Source organism: Bombyx mandarina, chromosome 11, assembly GCF_030267445.1.
Source record: "Bombyx mandarina strain Sakado chromosome 11, ASM3026744v2".
In the NCBI taxonomy this organism is placed as follows: domain Eukaryota; kingdom Metazoa; phylum Arthropoda; class Insecta; order Lepidoptera; family Bombycidae; genus Bombyx; species Bombyx mandarina.
In genome coordinates this window covers 8,243,120-8,265,298 of record NC_143218.1, presented here as the reverse complement: position 1 = coordinate 8,265,298, position 22,179 = coordinate 8,243,120, and the positions used below count along the sequence as shown (strand labels likewise).

General features: G+C 36.4%; 1 protein-coding gene across 1 annotated transcript; it reads left to right on the top strand.

Moving 5' to 3' along the window:
• Positions 1-5,292: 5,292 nt before the first annotated feature.
• On the top strand, positions 5,293-9,626 carry LOC114242176 (uncharacterized). The gene is made up of 2 exons (XM_028173231.2): positions 5,293-7,708; positions 9,465-9,626. Exons 1-2 carry the CDS (start codon positions 5,636-5,638, stop codon positions 9,555-9,557), a joined length of 2,166 nt encoding a protein of 721 aa, XP_028029032.2. The 5' UTR covers positions 5,293-5,635; the 3' UTR covers positions 9,558-9,626.
• The last annotated feature ends 12,553 nt before the right edge of the window (positions 9,627-22,179 follow it).

Here is a 22,179-nt window from a genome sequence, read left to right as displayed (position 1 = left end):
TCGTGACCGACTGAGAAGATCCGGCGAGAAACTCAGTAGGAAGAGGATGGTGCATTCGACTTTTTGTCTCGAAAAAATGAAGTATGTGTCATTCATTTAGGATTAATAAGGATTCATAATATAATGCTGGCGAAATCGCAGGGCAGGTCGAGTTCTTTAATAATTTTCATACATTTAATCGTTGGTCAATGAATGGCGTTCTTTAGCCGCGTAGGTGCAGTTTTGACGAGAGCCGTGTGGTCAACTTATTTTCACTAAGCCGGAAACTAAGTTATTTTATTACTTATCGTCTACCAATTTTTTGACGAAACGGTACATGTACCGAACCACTTTTCATGGAATTAGAATTATGTATATCTATTCAGTATGCCACTGTCACTGTTCCCACATAATATTGCCCACCCACATGTGTGTTGCACGCGAAAAAACATCGCGAAACACACCCACAATTTTAGGGAACATTCGCCAAATCGCCCCTTGCCAATCAATCGGGACATCGGCTCACTATTGGTTACCCCTCAACATACCTTAATCACATAACCAACGTAACGAGGCCTGTGAACGCGGAATCTAGCTACCGGATCCTTTAAGCATGAAGGGTGAAATGGGTCTTGACATACTGGTACGAAAGCACGCATGATGCAATAAAAAAAATATTTTTTCCCAATTTCCCCTATTTCGCGTATCCTCGGCTATTCCCGTTGGGATTCGTCCAATCAAATTAAATCCACGATTGACGTTCCATTTTCGAAATTCAAATTTTGCGTTCCACCGCGAAACATGGACGTGAAACATTAGTTTTAAATTAGGCCCGATACGTCTTGATAGTTTTAAAATAAAATTTCAATTTAGACACTTAAATTATCATATAAATTTTCTCTCGTCGAACTAGTTTAAATGCGTCATCAGGAAAAATGACGTGGCACTAACTTAAATTGTTGAAGACAACGCCTTAACAATAAATGTTCAAAGCACTCAAGCATTCTTATATTAAGAAACAACTTACTATAGAATGAAAACCGGATTATTTCATGTTAAAATATCTGACTGTGCTCCTAAATCCAGTTTATTTATTTTTTCAAATTAGTGTCACACTGCTATTAAATAGTGTAATAAAATCGAATCCGCTGTTCTAATTGATGATTGTGCATGTTACGTACCTCCCTTTGCCGCGAAGTAGTCATACATACCAGTTCAGGTTACGATGGGCGTGAATCTAATCGATTTGATTTCGATTTAATGCGTCGAAGTGTACGTTTGTTCGTAGCTCGTTCTCTGGTACACCATTAAAACCAGTCAGCTTTGAGCTCTGCTCATCGATGCCAACAAAATAATTAAGTTTTAATTATGTTTAAATTTAGATTTGTACCCAAACGTTGTCCTTATGTCATTTTTAATGTGTTTAACGTAACTGTTTTTTTTCTAAGAGTTTTTGAAGTGAGATTTCATTGCGGGTTGAGAGTAAAATTTAACTCGCGACAGATTCGTTATGGCTAGAGAGAAAAGATACAATTTAGGACGAGCGAGAGTGAGAAAATATACAAAGCGTCTCGCAAACCACTCGATTTAGGAGAGAGGTCGTTTTTATCTTATACATAGCATTCCCTATTACAAGAGAAATTTGATTTAAGGATGAACAATTAAGAAAACTACAACACTACCCACCTCAGAAAGAGTTTCACTTCTTTCAAGTGCACCAAGTTGCACGCGCACCGTTTATTTTCTTTTTTAGTTTTTTTTCTAGTATCAAAATTAGTCAGTCGCTTCTATCGAATGACGAAAATTGTTTTTAAAAAATTACAGGGGCTTGCAATACAACACATATTATTTCTGAGATAAAAGCGCTGTATTGAATTTAATAAGAACTCACATTGAATATTGCCAGTTTAAGACGTAAGGGCGTAATTGCAATTGTATAACTGGTGTTCTAAGTTTCCAGTCGTAGCACGCTACTGCTGTCTTAGAGTTCAAAATTGAACTACCAGTGAGTTTAAGACAAGGCGTAGCACCTACACATATCCGTGAAGATATTACTCACGGCACAGCTCACTGACTTTCTCGCTGGATCGTCTCAGTGAGTCGCGTTTCCCATCCGGTGGTAGTTTTTTTTTTTATTGCTTATATGGGTGGACGAGCTCACAGCCCATCTGGTGTTAAGTGGTTACTGGAGCCCATAGACATCTACAACGTAAAATGCGTCACCCACCTTGAGATATAAGTTCTAAGGTCTCAGTATAGTTACAACGGCTGCCCCACCCTTCAAACCGAAACGCATTACTGCTTTACGGCAGAAATAAGCAGGGTGGTGGTACCTATACGCACGGATTCACAAGAGGTCCTACCACCAGTAAAAGTCCTGCGAAGATTCTGCGAAGCACGGCTCTTGCTAGGGTCAGTGTTAGCAACGTCATCAGGGTTGAGCGCCGTGTGTTCACCTATTCACCCGGAGAATCTATTATAACCCCTCGAGGTTAATAGACTAGGTAGGAAAAAAAAAGAACATATCAAACATTATAATAACATATCAAACATTACAAATCTTATACTTACACGTGCTCTTCCAAATAAATCACCAGTATCCAGATATTTCTTTTAAACAAATTCTGTCTCAGTTTAACCGAACAGTAGGCGTTGTGTTAATTAACTTTTTAACTGGATCCTATCGTAATACGAGTTCCGGTCCCACCTGGTGTTAAGTGATATCGTAGTCCATGACCACCAGTACAGACCTTGAAACGTGAAAGCCTCCGAAGGTTTCTACGATAATGAAAAAGTAATCTTGAGTGCATAGTAATATATACTATTAGATTATACATCGCACGCTTAGACTTAATCTAATATTGTACGGTTTTTACCTCAAAATTTTTCTAGGATAGTGAAAGAGTAATCTTACGTGCATAGCGCATGTATTAGATTATACATACATCGCACTTAATCGAGTACTGTACGCTTTTTGTCGATACAAACATATAATTCGTTATCCAGGTAATAGTATCGTCTCTGCCTTCCTAATATCCGTCCCGTTTTTAATTTAGTGAAACTAAAAAAGAAATAAACGCACCGTTGCCGGATCAGGTATGATTACGGAGGGACCCCACCTTTATTACATTAATATGCTAACCCTTTCGGTCGATTCATTTTGTCTAAAACGAACTAGCATTCACCTTCGCTTGCTTTTTTTTCTTTTTTTAATTCTATTCCCTTTTATTTTACGGTGTGACGTCGGGTATAGTTTTGTAGTGGGGCTGTTCAATTTGATCGTAGCGATTGAAATATATGTTTTTTTGATGTGAAAACAAAAAGAATATAAATATTTACAAATAATGATGCTGTAGCTATTTGCTGAAAGTGCTTGAGAAGGTAAGTTAATATATCTAGTGGTAAACGCTAAATTTAAAACTTAGCAACTGAAATTGTAGTGACTATATTCTTGACTTGAATATAGTCCTAACCTCTAGACACAGCCCACTGAGTTTCTCGTCGAATCTTCTCAGTGGGTCGAGATTCCGATTCGGTAGTAGATTCTGCGAAGTACTGCCCTTACTATGACTAGTGTTAGCAAATTATCCCAGGTTGCGCCCGTAAGCTCACCTACCTGGAATAGTCTCTTAGGCTACTAGTGAATAAGTAGAGAAAATAATAATAAATGTATGCTACATACCAATGAAAGGCTTCTTTAAAAATAAATGAAACTGGCTGGTATGATGAAATCGAGGATACGATTGCATCATAACGGTAGTTACTTACTGGTTTATTAGCATATTAATTTATAAACTTAACAAATTTTCTCGGGTTGAGTCCGTGAGCTCACTTACCCGTCTGGGCGTAGCTAGATTAGCTCCTTAGGCTACCAGCGAATTGGAAAAAAAAAGTGAAGTTATACTTTATTTATTATATATTATTATTATTATATATTACTAATATATATAAGTCTCTCTCATACAGTATATCTATATCATTACCAATATCAATGCCTACGTAACTCACTCTTGTAAATTTCTATCATCTTCAGTGGCTTTAGTTAGACTGCTTGAAATATTTTTTTAATTTTATTATTTATAGCAGATGGAGATGCTGATCATTGATCAGAATTATTATTGACTAGTGCTTCTGAATAGACTGTTCGAGAGAAGTGACTTAAGTTGGAAACTGCGTTTAATTGCTCCCTTAGGAATCATATCTGAGGATAGCGAGTCATGAGTGATCATTAATCAGAATTATTATTGACTAGTGCTTCTGGATAGACTGTTCAAGAGAAGTGACTTAAGTTGGAAACTGCGTTTAATTGCTCCCTTAGAAAACTTATCTGAGGATAGCGAGTTTTTCTTCATTAGACATGTAGCTGAGGTGATTATAATGGCAACAATAAATTAAAGTATCAAATCGTGTCGTGTCGTTTATAATCCCCTCCACACGAAAGCGCAACGCTTCCACAATGACGTATCACGTCAGCATATTAATTCACCGTTTAATTCATATAATAATAATATTCAGCGGGCACATTGTACCCTTTGTTTTAGTGCATTACCCCGGCTTCGAGCGGTCGGTTTATTCTGTGATGTTATTTTTTGTACGCTAACGAACAATGCGCAAGGAATTCCTTTGAGAGATTATGAATTTTACGGAATTAATTTAGTTGTGTTTTTTTTGTTTTTTTGTTTTTCACTCTTTTGTTTCTGACCTCGTTGTTTTTGGAATGTCAGGGCTATCGAACTGGATTCTGTTTGAGTAACAAAAATGTAACGATGTAGAGAGCATAGCATTACGCATCAATGAAACAAGAAAAACGCACATCTATTCACCGATGTTAGGCTGCAATAGTCCGCTTGTATTCATTACCTTAATTTAATTTTCATTGCTTCTGTTTTAAAATTTCCGGTTACATTAAGAATACGATATTTAGTAACTGCTGTTTGGGCAAGCGTCTTCTTAAGTCACATTACTAATACTTTCTACAATCATCCGATAAGCCCTTAATTCCAACTACCTAATAATATATGACTTAAGTCATTTAGGTATTGAAAATAATTTGGCAATCGAAAAAAAACGCTTCATTTGAAATATTTTTTTCGTAAGTTTTGGTGACCATAGCGGATAGCCACCACAGAACTCAAAATATTTGACAGATGCCTGAATCTCGCTTACAACATTTTAAAGATAAGCTAGTTTAAATGTTTATACAAGTTCTGAAAAACAGCATTCGGATCGTCGGTCTACCAAGCTATGTCAACGACTCGGTGGAAGATTTTCCTTCGTCGTAATTTCTACAATGACCTTCTTCTTGTTTTTACATCACATTTTGTGAGATCGGCACAGCATGCCTTTCTTCTATTTCCATTTATCACACGACTATTTTAGACAGCAATGCCTTTACCGCGTGTATGTGAAAAAGCACTCTATGCTCTAAGAATGAAGAACTCTTTGAAATTACACCTACTTTTAATCAACACAGTTTGAATTTATAACACTATGATAGAAAAAAACGTTAGGCAGATGCTGTCAAATTCGAAGCTGTCACAAAAAAATCTGAAACATAAAACAATAAAGATGTGAGGAAAATTAATGAACAGTGTTAATTATGAAAATACCAAAAAGATCGTTATGCCGAAAGGTCACATTGAAGTGAAGGGTCAACATGTTCGAAGGAGCTTTCTTAAAGACATATGACCCTGAACTTATTGAAGTACATTCAGACAGTTCCGATTTCGACGACAGTATCATACTTGAAACCCCAAAAGATACTCGTAGTAAACATAATATAACCAGCAGTGAAACACCAATACTAAAGAAAAACAAGCACAAGTTGAACGATGTATTTTCATTTGCTACTCGTGAAATTGAAAACAGAAGTGATTTGTTTATATACGCATCTAATACAATTCAAGCGGGTGAAGTTATAAAAGCTATCAAAAAGAAAAGTGCCAAAACACTGGTGACAAAAGAATATAATGAAGATAAACGTAAATCTCTTAATGAATCAAAAGTTTCGTTATTGAAACACAAACTTCTACCATGTTTTTCGAGTATGTTTGGTAGGTCTTATTACAAACTATACGCAGTGAAAGAAACAAAATTAAAAAACACCAAAGATAAGACTTGTCAAGTCCAAAAGAGAAATAACAGGAAGGGCAGAAATAAATTTTATGCAAGGCGTAATAATTACATAGTACAACCAGTATGTACCACTCATTGTAAAGCTTTTGGTAACATGAAAGAAACTCAGGTGTCTCTATTCCAGAGAAAGCCCAAAGCTCCCGTTAAACAGTATTCTAATACAAGTGTAACAGTTTCTCTCTCGTCTCAACATGATGACGGTAGCAATAAAAATGAAAGAGACTGTAAAAGGATATTAAAAGATGAAATACGAAGAGAATACAAGATGTATAAAACTAAAAAGTATCGTAAGCACCAGGAACAACAATTTCCTTCAAAACTAGGTCCATATCAGGTATTTACCAACCCATACCAGGAGCAAACTACTTTACGGAAAACACAAAGCAAGAATACATCGTCTTCTTCGAATCTGCCGTCAAGATCTTCGAGTTTTTGGAACAATATTGTGGACAAATTCTGTAAAAATAAACCTAACTATAAGGCAGGATCGTTAAAACCCTGTGTATGCCAAGATGTTAAGCCAGTATGTTCGCCTGATAACTGCGAGTTCTTCAAATCTGATCCAGAAAATAAATCAAAAGACATACAATGTTCTTGCACAGATATTTCGCCTGCACTTCACAAAGAGCAGCATCGATGCTTTTGTGAAAAAAATAAAAAATCAGATAATTCTTCAAAAACCGCTAAGGCCACTGATGCTTCTGGCAAAGTTAATAGTTCTAAAACGAAAACAATCACCAAAAAGAATTCCAAATCAAAATCTGCGAACATCCAATGCGAATGTTTTCCCAAAAAAAGTAAACAGAAAACGAAGGGCAAAAACAAATCCATTGAAGGAACTCATATGATCGAAAGCGCTAGTACACCATGTCAGCAACCTCACGACGAAATAACTCAAGCTCTAACGGTTAAATACAAAGGTGAAATCCTGTGTATACACAATCCTCCTTGTGTTTTAATTAATGGCTGTCTAAACTTACCTCCACCGAAAGAAAATCCGATCGGAGTTTGGTCCGTTCCGGAGACGAGAGGCAGCATTTACGACGTCTACACAAATTTGAAAAGCCTCAAGAATGGTTGCGATCAGAGCTGTCAATACGATATTCCGAGTGTCGAAGTTCGACATTGTCAGACTTCGAATTTAAAGGCTGAGAAGTTTGTGCAGAGTCTATGTGACCACACGCCGCCGTGCGAAATAGTTAGATGCTGTTACAAACACAAATATGACCCGAAATTAAAAAACTCTTGTATACACGTCCCGATGTGCCAGAAAGTGCCGGAATGTATGATTGAAAGAACTAAACAGAATCTGATGACTGGGTCTTGTGAGCACAAGCCAAGATGTGCGGAAGTACCGATATGCACAAGAGACTATCTCATTCTGACCGCCAAAGATTCGATAGCCACTCAAGTAAGACCACAAAGCAAGTTTGTTTGTCGACATCAACCTCACTGTGTGTTTATACCGAAATGTCTAGGAAGCGCCATTCCTGAGAGTTGTGTACCAATTGAAGCAATACCTGATTGTGTCCACCAGCCCTTGTGTGAGATGATCCCGGCGTGCTGCAGAAAGTCTGCCAAGGAAATGATCTCAGTATGTTCCCAGTACCCAAACGGGTGTCGAGTTGTTTAGAGACAAAATCAATTCACCATACTATTTTCTTTTATTAAAATGTTTGCGTGCCAGTATTGTATTTGAGCGTAAAAAAATACAATCGTTTCACACTTATTTTAAACTCGTTGTACATTTAGACATGCCATTATCTATTTATAGTTTTTGGGTTAAATGAGGTCATGGAACGTTTATTTATTTTTCTGTTGGTTTTATGTATAATATTTCACGATAAGAAATACTGCAATCATTTTTGCGCAGATACGAAGGATTCATTTGCCTTACGACCGTAGTGATGAGAAACACTTTTTTCGTTCACAAATTATTTGTGAAGAGGATAAATTTTAAATAATTAAATGCTATAATTAGGTTTCATCGCTATGAATTTAGTTCTATAGGGGTAATATAATATATAAGACATCGACGGAAGAAAGTGGAATTGTCGTAATATGAAAAACCCAATTATATTTACAGAGATAGAAAGTTGAAAATGCCCTAAACACGTCATTTCGGATCCTCCCGATCCACTAACAGTGCTTTTAGGTACCCTAAGCACCGGTTACTGCTCTCGTCAAACCCGTCGCTTGCGACGAAGGGTTTGGCAAGTAAACTAACCTATAGACACAACCCGCTGAGTTTCACCGGATCTTCTCCGTTGGTCGAGTTTCCGATCCGGTGGTAGACTCTGCGAAGCACTGCTCTTGCTGGAGCTAGTGTTAGCAACGCCTCCAGGTTTGTGCCCCGAGAGTTCATTTACATGTTAGGGTTACGCTGACGTAGCTCAAGGAACAAAAAAATTAATTGAAAGTTGATATGGTAAGCTTTGGAAACGTTATTTTTTATACAAGAACATAGAAAAAAGTGATTTAGCCCAAAATGCAAGTTACGACATTTCCGCTTTCTCCCATAGACTCATTAACAAGTATATATAGCTATATATGGTTTATTTCCATAGTGCACCTTATCATGCATCTTAATGTAATATCAAGTCTGAAATTAGGTGCATAGCCCACATATTCTTATTAGCACTAGCGCCCACACGATAAACAAATATTAGAGCGCCGCCTTCGTATTGCATATCTCATTCTTGTACACGAGTCGAGTGGGACGCGCAAATTGTTATGTTAATTGACTCTTGTCTCCTAGACTATATCGGCTTGACAGTTTATGAAACTTGCAGCAACTATAATTTATAGGTTCGCGTGTTCTTGATTTGCGTTCGTTTATATTTACGTGCTCTGATAATTATAGTCGAACAGTTAGAATAGTTGTGATAGTTCTGATGTTTGTTGCGCTGTGGCTTGAGGTAGGTTTGAGTAATAAAAGTTTGGATAATTTTTTTTTTTTCTTAAATCTAAAGTTGCTTGATTTTGCATTGTTCGTAAATTTTGACAGTGTACTGTGACCGTAACTTACTAAGTTTTTTGAAGGATAAAAAAGCTCACGGCTCGTCTGATGCGAAGTGGTTATGTGATCCCATAGACGTGACAACGTAAATGCCACTAGCTGCATTGAAACTTCAGGACTATGTATCGATTGGATAGTGATTACGAAAGTTAGAAATTTTGCAGTAATAATTTTTGTGACGCGATTCATACTTAATTATAGTACAAAAAAAAACGGGATCTCGGGATTCCGGGATCCAGCGGGATTTGAACACTGGCATGTTCGCACCACTCAATATGCGTAGACACATCGTTTTATCCTTTAGGTCGATTATAATACTCATGGTTTTCAGGTGCGAACCTCGTGGGTTGAACAAGACGTCGCCCAAAAAGATGTATGCAAGAACATGTTCATGAAAATTATACAAATGAAAAAGCGGCGTTAGTGAAAACAATGATTAATAAAATTTAAGGAAAGGAGACTGTATTTTGAGAACGTCTTTTTTTTGCTTTGTTTTGGTATTCATTTTGAACTTCCGATATTCAATAGCTTCAACTTCTCAGATGCCTTCTACCAAACCGTGTCACTCACTCTTCATATGCACTCCATTACCTTCAGTCTCTTGCCTTTCGCATCCAGTCCTTATCAGCTATTTTGTCCAGGTCATCATACTGCCTAATTGGTTTTCTGCCCACGTTACGACTCCCGGTACGAGGTCTTCACTTCATTACTTTTGTGCCCCAAATGAAGTACTACAAATCGTAAATGGTTCCACAATGGAACCAACAATGCATGTTATATGTTAAATTGTCCCAAATTATTCTAAAACTGATTCTCATGTATTAAAGGCTTTATTTATTTGGGAAAACAACAGTGCCTGTTATATATTAAATAAAACAAAAGTTAACTCACGAGCAGATACTGACAATTAACTCAAAGGACTACATACCTAATTTATTAGTTATTGAAAAGTACGAATGTTATTGGATTTGAAATGAAACATACATATATCCAACTATAAGCAGGAGCTAAATCGAAAAGAACATTTCTGTATTGCTCTAAATGGAAAACACGCCCAATAGGCGATTTTTTTTTGACATAATACTTAAATATAATAAGATAATAACGAAACACCCAAATACCTTTTTGTCCTGTTTTTGCCAACTGTTTTTTGGTCTAACTATTGACGAGTTTTGATCTTAATAAAAAAAAACAATAAGAAAAGAATTCATTACAAAAAAGAAAATGTAAATACGTAAAGTGAATCTAAGTCGTTAGGTACCAGTGATTATAGTCGAATTTCGATTGTCAGGCGACCACTAGTTTAATTAAATTATCATCGCAACTCCATAAAAAGGCGACCACACACTAAAATATTCTAAGCATTCTAAAATATCTTTCTGCACAAGGTACCTCCAAATTTATTAGTCTGATGTCAAATACTACGAGTAATAATTGACGTTAGGGTAACATTTCTGTTTTATTAACACGATTAGATAAATTGAAGGAACATTAATAAAATAACTTCCACTATCGAGATATGGGTTTTGTAAATAGCTACTTATATTCCTGTTTATATTGAAAGCTATCGCCGACTTGTGTTTCGGAGATACATATTTACATAGAGATTGTTTTATTTTTCATTTTTTATCGTAATGAAGCCAGGTTATATGGCGGCCCACCTTGTTAAGTGGAATTGGAAGTACCGGTGTTGAGTGGTTTTCGTAGCTCGAGACATTATATCGTGAATCCTGAAGTTTTGGCACTTTGGGACACGTGGTCGAAGACTCAATTGAGTATAACGGTTGGCTAAACTGTGATCTGGGGTTTAGATTTTCGGGAAACGGCAAGTAGTTGATTTGAAAGTTAAGGTCTTCCGATAAGACTTGAATAAAAAAACTTCGATCAAAATGTTGTCTGGAAACTGTACATTTGCAATATATTGGAAATAAATGTTGTGCACAACTTTAGTGAATAAGATTTTTAACTTTGACGGGAATGTACCTACTTTGGATATGAAAATTTCAAATCGGGACGTTTTTGCCACAATATGAGTCAAGCCACAAATAATCCTTTCTAAATTACTGGTGTCTTTGAAGCGACAAAGCGGCGTAAGTGCTGATAGGCGATATCTAAAATACTGCCGTCATTTACAATGTTTAAATTTCAACGAATCTTGTACCTATGGATAACATATAGGAGAAGTGAAAAAACAATTTACCTCAAAGTGTATTTCATGAATTTTCGTACGAAAAACGTCCATGAACTATGGGTGTGAATCATTTGAAAAAAACACGCTAATTCCGATAACAAGCTTGAAACAATAAAGCTGTATTCTGTACGCGATGCGTTCCGTTTTACGTCCAGCTAAATATTGCTAACACGTTTCTTAATTAGGCGTTCTAAGATGGTGTAGAATGGAACGCAACGGACTGTTAAATGATACCCTCAATTATGATGCTCATTGCAGTTACTTTAGTTGCTCAGACCATTTGAAATTTTGGAACATTTCGTCGTGTCGACGTCTGTTTTGTATTCCTTTCTCAATTCATCGAAAGCAAACGCCCTTGGTTCATCTTATTGTCATCATCGTAGCTCAGAGATATCAATAACGTCAGCGACATGGTCAAGTCACTACGCATACCCTTAGTGACTTCTATGAATCTAGGAGTCTGTATTTTCAATTTTATAGCTAATAGAGCTAGCTCTACATGGCGGTGGGTGTCCTAATATGTCATGATTCTTTTAACAGACACATCTATATGTGAAGAACAAACATATATGTAAATAATACAGAAGTATTGTGTTTAAAGTGTGATGAAAAATAGCCAGGCAAAATATCTTTGTACCCCGAGCCTGACTGCCTGAAGAAACTGAGCTAGCAGAAGTACCAAATTCTCATTTATACACATAATATGTAGTAGGGGAATGGATGCATTCTATTCAAAGGAGGCTAGAAATTCACGCCTATAAGGCACGATGCAACAGTGTTGAAGTTATACGTTCCATGTTAAACGGCCTCAACCCAGATTTTCACATAGATGGACATCTATTTCTAACCAGAATAAGATATATGAAATTTCATTTATCTTAAAGTGCTTATTTACCACACGGCCGTTAAATCCTTTATTTACTGTTCGGAGGTGAAATTTCGAAAATAACGTTCCTTAGTTGGATGTCTCCATCTTAAAATGTAGCAGCTTTAATTTTAATTTTTTCATTGCTTACATGAGTGGATGAGTTCACAGCCTACCTGGTGTTAAGTGGTTACTGGAACCCATAGACAATACAAAGTAAATGCCGCCGCCCACCTTGAGATATGAGTTGTAAGGCTTTAGTATAGGTACAACGGCTACCTAGCCCTTCGAACCGAAACACATTACTGCTTCACGGCAGAAATAAGCAGGGCGGTGGTGCCTACTCATGCGGACTCACAAGACGTCCTACCACCAGTAAGCTGTAGTTAATAAAACACCACCAGCTGTACTTAATCATTCAGTTAATCAGTACAAGTGCTTATAAAAGTTTAAATGAAAAATATACATTAGTCCCCCTCTCTTTCTATTGGAACTAGTCTCAACTGGAAGTTGTAAAATTTGTAGAGTATTAGTGGGAAAGAACTAATGAAGTTAATGCCGACCGGAGATTGAAATTTTTGCTATAGTTGTTGGCTGACTGGCCATTAAGCTAAGGCGGTTATCAGTGCTTAATTGTTTGGGTTCAGTAAACATTTTTAATAGGAAATACAAAAATATTATTTACCAATTTCATTTTGACGGGTTCATTTGTCAAGATTTTTCGATTTTATAAAATTAAGAAGAAAAAAAAAGGGTGCGTGTACTTGTGTACGCGCGTAAGAAGTTTTACTTTATTTTAATAATTTTTTTTTATTTATTTATATTTTAATCAATTTAAAAAAAAAATCGATTAAACAACATCCTCAAACACGCATATTGGACATCCCTTTTCTTGACATCGTATAAATTCGGTAATTCTCGGTACGGCTCGCAAAGTTCACCTGCGGCTTTATTCAAACTCGCCAAGTTACGTCGGTCGTATTGTAATGAGCGATTTGGTGGGCAACTTCATTCTGTTAATTTTGTGTCACGGTGCGCGCGCATCGTAAAATTTCACTCTCATCAATTTTTCATAACGCGCCTAAAGAAGTATAACTTCAAAAAACTGAAGTGGGTGGCGGCATTCGCTTATGTTGCCTATGGATCCACCTAATGCCGTATGACCCGTAAGCACGTATACTCTAAGTAAAAATCATGTATTTTTGACCTAGAGATAGAATCTGAGAGATAGAAGTTCCTGTTTTTCTCAAGTATGTACGTACCTAATGTGATCTACACACGTGTCAGTATGTCGGTGAGTATGTTCACGGTCGATACAGCTCACTATAAGCATTGTCAATGACCCTGGCAAGTGTTTTGCCCGCTTAAAGTAAGATAGTCAAAGGTGAAGTTTGATCAAAAAATGTCACGGGAGACGATAAAATCAAAAATGTATTACTTGACGCGTCGCTGTGAAAGAGAACAGTTACTGATTCATTTTGAAACAGTTAAAAATAGCTGTAATTACTCATTCAATTAAAAGACGGCTTGCGCCTCGCTGTCTTATGCTGAATTCCTGACAGATGACTCATGCGCAAGTTTCTTTACTAAAACATAGTAACAAAGGACCAGTAAATTGCCAAACTCAATTGTTTTGAGTGTAGAATATGTAATTTGGAATCGATTGAATGCAAATATACGGGATCTTTAGTCGCGCGTCCACATTAAATCACGGCGTACAAAACTCGTATCGCTCATACGAATGAAAAATAATTTGAAATACAACCGAATATATCAGGTAAAAGCCAGATGGAACCGGTGCAAACCGGCCCGGGGCTCAGTCCCAATAAACATTTCTAACTTATAGTTTAGAAGAATTTCCTAATCTATAGGTGCCCAACCGAGGAATTTTATCATTTCAAGCGTCTACATTTAGAACCAGTTATGTGCCTTTATTGAAAAAAATATATTTAAAAAGTTGTCCGCTCGAATATAGCCTTTAAGGTTTCGTGATAAAACGCGTTTTCTTCAAAATTCCAACGGCTGTTGTAACGTTTCTGTGTTTCTGCGGCATGTGATCAGAAACTAATGAGTGGGGACCATTGACCCCGACCAGTTTTTGATCTCGGCATATATTTGGGATACAGTACCGATCACCATAAAACTACAATAGTTATGTAAATGTGGTAAAGCCATAAAACAAAATGGCCGTGATGTGGTTTTTGAAATTTCAAAAGATTCCAATCTTTGAAATTTTGACAAACATTAATTTTATGTGTGTCCAACCAAGCGGATTTGTGCGGCAGATTTTTATTTATAAGAGTTACACTTACATATTATTATGTGTCGGAACATTAAAGGCACGGACGTCTTATGGAATCATTTTAGTTTCATACTTCACTACTTAACTTTGAATGGCTTAAAATAGCAGCAGAATATTAGAAGTGAATCTTTTCATGAATTATTCAGTACATACCTATTTCTAAATGATCGTTGAATTAAATTTTAATAAACTATAGCGTAGACTATAGCACGTAATTTTTACCCCAATAATAACTGTCACCCGTCATGTCATCCATATCTGTAATATTAATTAGATTATTTTGTGTTGGCGTTGTCTGGTGGGTAGGCACGGGTAGGCGCCTATTTCTACTGCAATGGAATATAATGCATACCAGTTTGGAGGGTGGGGTCGTTGTACTGAACAATTTAGACATAGAATTCACTTATCAAGGGGGGTAGAGGAATTCATGTTTTGATATCTATAAGCAACCACCTGATGTTGCGAGTACTCCCAAAATACCAGTCGAGTCGTGAGTTCATTGACCCGTCTATAGAATAAATGTGAAAGATAATAAAATACATTACACAAACATCATAGAATCAAATAAAGCGTCAGCAGTCACCACATAGGTGACAAGCTTAAAGGGATAAAACGTGTCCATGAACAAAAGCATTTACAGTTATGTCCTGTAGTACTTTTGAATTAAGACATTCTTTGAAACCATCTAAAGAAAGGAAAAATATATACATTTATATAAACCATATAATTTATTTGCTTTTTTTTTCAAAACTCATACCTTCCATATTGATTAGAAGAAATCTGGCAAAAAAACAGAATCGCGCTAATGACGTTTGCTAAGAGAGCCTGCATACACGCAGGCTCCGAACATTAATATTCGGAACGGCGGTCTCCCGAGCAAAAATCACCAGCTCGATACAAGATCTTCGCTTTGACGTTCCGGATAGATTACAATCAGAGATCGAAACAATCCGAGTAATTCTTACCATTTTATGTTTCTTGTTTTTCTTTTTTTCTTCATTTTTTTCATTTCAAACTTATCCTACTTGTACCGGGCATCGTTCACACTCGCATTCCACAGCCTGTCGTGACCGCAGCCAATAATAGGAAAGACAATAGACGCAAACAAAAAAAAACCCTCAACTCTCCTATTTTTCGTCCAAACTATGACCCGTTTAGGTCTCGTTCTAGCTGATACAAAATAAACGTAATAATTTATTTGCTTTGCTTTTTTATAACAGTGACGTGATGGGAATGAAGGGGGCATAAGCCTCCAATAAATATCGTTCGGTAAGTTTCTTGATTTTCAGTCTAGATGAGTTATAATATTTTCACCCGCCGGTAATGTCTTTGCGAAGACAATAGTACATTTCCTTCTTCAAACGAGGCTTGTGAAAACTACTTAAAGGTAGGCAGCGGCTTGGTTCTGCCCCTGGCATGCTGAAGTCCATCGGCGACGGTAACCACTCACCATCAGCTGGGCTGTAATAAAAAAAACACACCCACACAAAATTCATTTCCTTCTACACAACCGCCTCCAGACAATTAAAAAAAATTCAACTGAAAGATTTAAATAAGATCCTAAGACACTTAATATAACTACATATATTTAAAAGAATAAGTTTTTTTATTTGTATATGTTTCTTTATCCGATGTAGGATTAGTTGTTTTTGGTACTTCCAGAAAGTACCGTCAATATTAGTAAAATTAAATTGAAATAAGCAGATTAATTAAAATAGATGACAGGTGTATGTACGAGCCCTTACTAGGTAGCTAGCGGCAATGACGTGTTTCAGTTTTTTTTTATATATTTATTAGAACAATGAGATATAAATTCACAGCGCCTAAGGGACTTAGAATTAAGTAATTGTAAAAATTATAGCGTCTGGTTGCAATTTAACGTATTATGTAATTTAAATTGAGAATTCTAGCTAGCAATTATTTGTCTGAACACAACTTTTAGGTAGTTATGTTCTTATAGGATCCAGAGCACCTGCGACAAAATATGTTCTTGACATTTTCTTTCGTATAAAGTAATTGCGTAATGTCATATTCGATATTTGATTGGTACTTTTCTAAATTCCTGTCCTTTTTACTTTCAATTTTCTCTAAACTAAATTTAAAAAAAACCGATCTTTTGTTTTCTCTTCCAATTCAAATGATGTGGAGTTAGGTATGTGTTTTACATTGTCAGTATTGTTGTTGTCAAGCTTGATGATATCCGGTGAGCTTTTGAAAAAATGTTTATTACGAAAGTTTTTTAAAGCCTTTGTCGACAGACGCGTATGGCCCACCTGATGAGTTCGCCGTCACTCCTGGACGTCAGGAATGTCAGCCAAGCAGCTAAATTGACTTGAAGACCACAGGAACATGTCGTAGCGTCGTGAAAGGAAATTTATAAAAAAAATCGTAACCGTCAGCTATAAATAAATTATCAATATCCAGAAATGTATAGATTTCCAAAAAAACACATTAAAAATAAGTAAACTGTAATAAACGTTATCGAGTTTCTAGTCCGCGTGCAGTACAGAAATGTTCCCACATCAATAACGCCGGAATTACCAATTAAAACAGTTAGAACCGATGTGTTTGTATCAAAAGTATCATTAAGAAACTCACTGCGGAATCCAAAGCACTTCGTTCAATACGATAGTTGGTATCTCATAAATAATGTGAAAAAAGAAAACAAGTTTCATATATTAACGCAAATTTATGTAAGCTATTCGGAATAACCGATATATTCTTTAATTTCAATGAATAAGACATCAGCGCTCTCGGTGTTTTAATGTAGTAAAAATGTGTTTTTGTCATTATTTTTTTAAGTGATTTCGGATTAAAATTTCTAATTCAGCAGAAATTATGCCACTTATAGGTTTTGTTGCAGTCTGTTATAGGCCCGCATGGAATCTATAAAGCCTATTTCAATCTATAAATCACCCTCCCGCATCGTTTGTAATAAAACGAACTATTTGATTCTTGTTTTTTTAGCACCCAGTGCTGTCAATATCAATGTCAGTGATGCAGCAAAGACGAACCCACCGCTGAGGACTCTTCAAACTTTGTATGAATAGGCACATGTCATAGCATATCTTGAAGAGTGTTTAACCCAATCTAAAAAGTATAAAAAAAAACAAAATAGCCTGAAGCTAGTGGATTCAAAAGATAGGGATGAACTGTGCTCTGAGGGCGATACGATGCGATTTTAAAACGATGGTAGGATTATTTAAAATCATTTTCCAGAGCACACTCTTGGGCCAAGGGTTAAAAGATCGACTCTGAATGAATTTTACGCATTTCCCTTCGACTTATAGGCATTTTTACTGTTACAATAACAATGGATTATCATAAATAGACTAACTTGTGAGAGGTTAGAAATGTCAATGGTCGAATTTGGTTTGTTCTGATAGTTGGCTATTCTCATTGGGGATTGACCTCTATCTTAAATGTGTCAAACCAGTGTCGATTCATGTGAGTATGAATGTTCTGATACAAAAACAAGTATCAAATTGGATAAAGAAATTCGACCCAAATATGTGTTCATGAATGAATATCACGATGAAGAAACAGCACCGTATTGTTATTACTAGTGGTCGCACAGTAGCCGAAATTCGACTATAATTAATTGAAATTTTAAGTTTTAACATTTTTATTATGGTTATATTGTCAAAGACTATTATAATTCTTTAATCACATATTTCGCCAGGACTACACTATAAACAAATAAGTAATATTAAAGAAAAACAATATTAATATATTCTCAATTTGACCACAGACTTTCAACAATAACAAGTTTGACAATAAACAAAGAGTATACATACATATATATGTGTTATGTCAAATATATGGTGGTGTGTGTTGTATGTTTTTTTAATTGACTTAATGTATATTGCAAATATAATAAACAAATATTAATATTCTGCACTCCTTCTCTATATACTCTATAAGCGTGAAAAATTTCATACTTCTCCGTCTGCTGCAATTTTCGTAAAAAGGGGGAATTTTTTTTTTTGCTTTATCTAATAATACACAGATTTTTGTATACATTAAATGTAATAATAATTAAATTAATTAATTAAATTACATGTAAACATTGGTTTGGTCAAGGGATATAGATTTATGTTCGGGAAACTTCCTCTGCTCTCAGAAGGATTTGTTTGATAATCGAGTTGCGGAATAACCTGGTTGGTGTGGTGAAATTGATGTTCCACTGAATCCACATTCAATGCTCTAAATTTTTGCAAATCTCGGAATTGGGTTTTTTTTGTTTTGCCTAGACGATTGATAGATCTCGTGCGGCGTCTTATGACCCGCACGGGTAGGGACTTCAGCCCTTCCTATTTCTGTAGTGAAGAACAAAAACGTTTCGGCTTGAAGGGTGTGGCAGTCGTTGTATTTTAAAGCTAAGGCATAGCTCACGTCTCAAGGTGGGTGGCGGCATTTTCGTTATTGATGTCTATGCAGTTCGATAACCATTTAGCAACAGGTGGGGTGTGAGTTCTTTTTTTTTCTTACCTATTCGTTACAAGCCTAAGCTTCGCGCGGACGGTGAGCTCATGGGCTCAACCTCGCTCAAATTGGGAGAATATGCCATAAATAGCCCTAACAAGAGCAGTGCTTTGCAGAATCTAGCAGCTGGTGTGCTCATCCAATCCTATCCTAGCAAAAATAAACAAAAATTAATAATTCACAAAACTGATTAGTACGATTAAGGAATTATATTTCTATTCAAGGATATATCGTGTTCTTCTTCTTCTTCTTCTCCATCGCTCCCTCATTGCTGAGGATCGTGACTCCGTTTTAGCTTGTCGACTGTTAGCCTCCATCGGTTCCGGTCAGTTGCCTGGTGTAGTGCAGCGTTAAGTGGTCCGCTGGTTTGCTCGGAGATCTGGTCGGACCAATGTTTGGGGCTCCGGCCTCTAGGACGTCGGACTAGGATATATCGTGTATTAAAAATCAAATACAATTTGTAAATGTAGATGATTGGTGGTAGAGGCGCATTGTATGCGCCCGCACGGGTAGATACCACAATCCAGTTTATTTCTGTAATTTTTTGCAAGATAGGACAGTTCTTATATACATTAGGTTAGGTTACCAATACTAATGGGACTTCAATCTGATGTCTCAAGGTGGGTGGCATTACGCTGTAAAGTGAATGGACTTGCTTAATGTTAAGCAACAAGTGAACCGTGGGATTGTCAGCGTGTCTAAAGCGTAAAAATAAAAACATTAACAAGAGCACTTATAAACAAACAAAGCCATATATCTTTTTTTAATATACAATAAGACTAAATTCGATTCGTAGACAAATTTTATATTTCGGATGTTATTGTACATTGCTATTACGCGATAATGAATCGTTGCTTTTTTTTTTTTTTTCCTACCTAAGCTGAGAGCCTTGAGAGGCTATTTCAGCGTAACCCTAACGTTTGTAGGTGAGCTCACGGGGCTCAAACCTGACGACGATGCTAACACGAACCCTAGCAAGAGTCGTGCTTCGCAGAATCTACCACCGGATCGGAAACGCGACCCACTGAGAAGATCCGGCGAGAAACTCAGTGGGCTGTGTCTGGGAGTTAATTTACTCGTCGAGCCCTTCGTCGCAAGCGACGGGTTCGACGAGAACGGTGACCGGAGAATCGTTGCCATGACAACAATAAAACCGCTTACGTTATATAACTTAGCCCCTTAAGGTACCAACGATTAGGTAGGGGAAAAAAACTTATCGAACCGAAGTGTTTTCTTCGGTTTCCGCGAGTCATAGAAATAATTAAAACTGCCTGACCAAGGTTTGATCTAGCGTAATATAATTTTTATTTTATTATTTCCGTCATTTCTATTAGGTTTTTTATAGTTTCTGTGACCACGGACTGTTAAAGTGTAGTCGAATTTTAAAGATTGTGCTAAAGATTGTGTTTTTACTGATGGTAGGACCTCTTGTGAGTACGCACGGGTAGGTAGGTACCACCACCCCGCCTATTTCTGCCGTGAATCAGTAATGCGTTTCGGTTTGAAGGGTGGGGTAGCCGTTGTAACTATACTGAGACCTTAGAACTGATATCTCAAGGTGTGTAGCGCATTTACGTCGTAGATGTCTATGGGCTCCAGTAACCACTTAACAGCAGGTGGGCTGTGAGCTCGTCTACTCATCTAAGCAATACAAAAAAAAAAACTGCCTTGTGTCTACTTTGCTATAAAAATCGTTTTAATAAAACTTGATTAATATTTATAAATAATCCGTAATAATACGTATGTTATCCTGATATATAATTCATTATATTTGTGAGAATAGAAGGAAATATTATTTATTGATTTTGGAAGGACCATGAATTTACGATACGAAAATACGATCCCGTGTTAAATTAGTTTTTAAATATAATATAAATCTGTTTGTAGTTGAAGTTCTAACTGTCCCCGTGATTGTATTTGCTCACCGACGCTCCTGGACTACGGCGTAAGGATATAAGGTGCTTGACCTATTAACTGGATTAAATTTTATTTTTAATTTACCGTTTGCGGGTAGCTGAATATTATTATTATTATTATTTTTTATTGCCCTTGTAGGCAGACGAGCATACGGCCCACCTGATGGTGAGTGGTTACCGTCGCCCATGGACTTCAGCAATGCTAGGGGCAGAGCCAAGCCGCTGCCTACCGCTTAATACTCTCCACAAGCCTCGTTTGAAGAAGGATATGTCATAGCGCTCGGGAAACACCGTGGAGGGGAGCTCATTCCATTATAAAGTATTCCTATAATATATATACACTTATTGTTTAGTTTTTATTCCACTATTATTATACCAAGAGCAATACTTATCACATGTTTTGCTGCTTGTCACAAATCTTCTTATTTTTCACTTCTTATTTCTTGTGCAGTAAATGTGAAATTTGGCAAACCCAAGAGCACGGTATGAAGTTCCTACAGTGTTAGCATACGTAGGAACTCTATACCTCGCTAGTGGTAATTACCAGTATCTTCTTTTGTTTTCTTTCTTCTAATCCAATTTACAAGGCAATAATAAAATTTCTGCAATTATTTCATTCTTCTGTCTTCTTGCGATTTTCTCGGATCTATTCCAATCTAAAGATTCAAATTGATTACGGCTTAACTAACATAATAAACTACAATGAGCATGTTGGTGAAATCGTAAAATTATACTCATAATGAATTTTATAAATTTGTTTAACTAAAATATAATTTAAAAGTAATGTAATTTAAAATGTGCGTCGAAACAAACGATATCGAGTAGAGCGAGAACAAAATCGATTTAGAAAAAAATCGATTAAATTTTTCTCACATTAAATTTGATGCTAAGCCCTAAAATCGAATGCATCGAATTAGCATCAAGCCAGCTGCCGGCTTCGCTTTAATTCCTTTAGGTGACCGTAATTTACATAACCGAAGTTTCGGATAAGCTGATAAACTTAACCCTTTAAGGCTATGCAAATTCTTCCGTGAGAACTTGAGTTATTTACATAAGAAATGCGCGATTTCGGAACGGTAGCGAATTTTTTTTTTGTCATCTAAATTTATGGGCGAGCCTTCAATTTACGTGTTAGTTTGAGATATTGAATTCTTTAGGGTTGTATTTATGTTTGACAATAGCTTCGAGTTTTGCATATATTTTCGGATTGATTTTCGTGAGAATTTTTAGAAGGATTGTTAAATTTTCGTTTGAGACTGCGTCAGCTGAGACTATAGTTTGTAGTAG

Bases quoted from the DNA above. Each gene is read 5' to 3' on its own strand.
- LOC114242176 (XM_028173231.2), top strand. From the start codon at position 5,636: ATGTTCGAAGGAGCTTTCTTAAAGACATATGACCCTGAACTTATTGAA. The intron at 7,709-9,464 runs GTATGTTCCCAG...CATGGTTTTCAG, and splicing joins CTGCCAAGGAAATGATCTCA to GTGCGAACCTCGTGGGTTGA.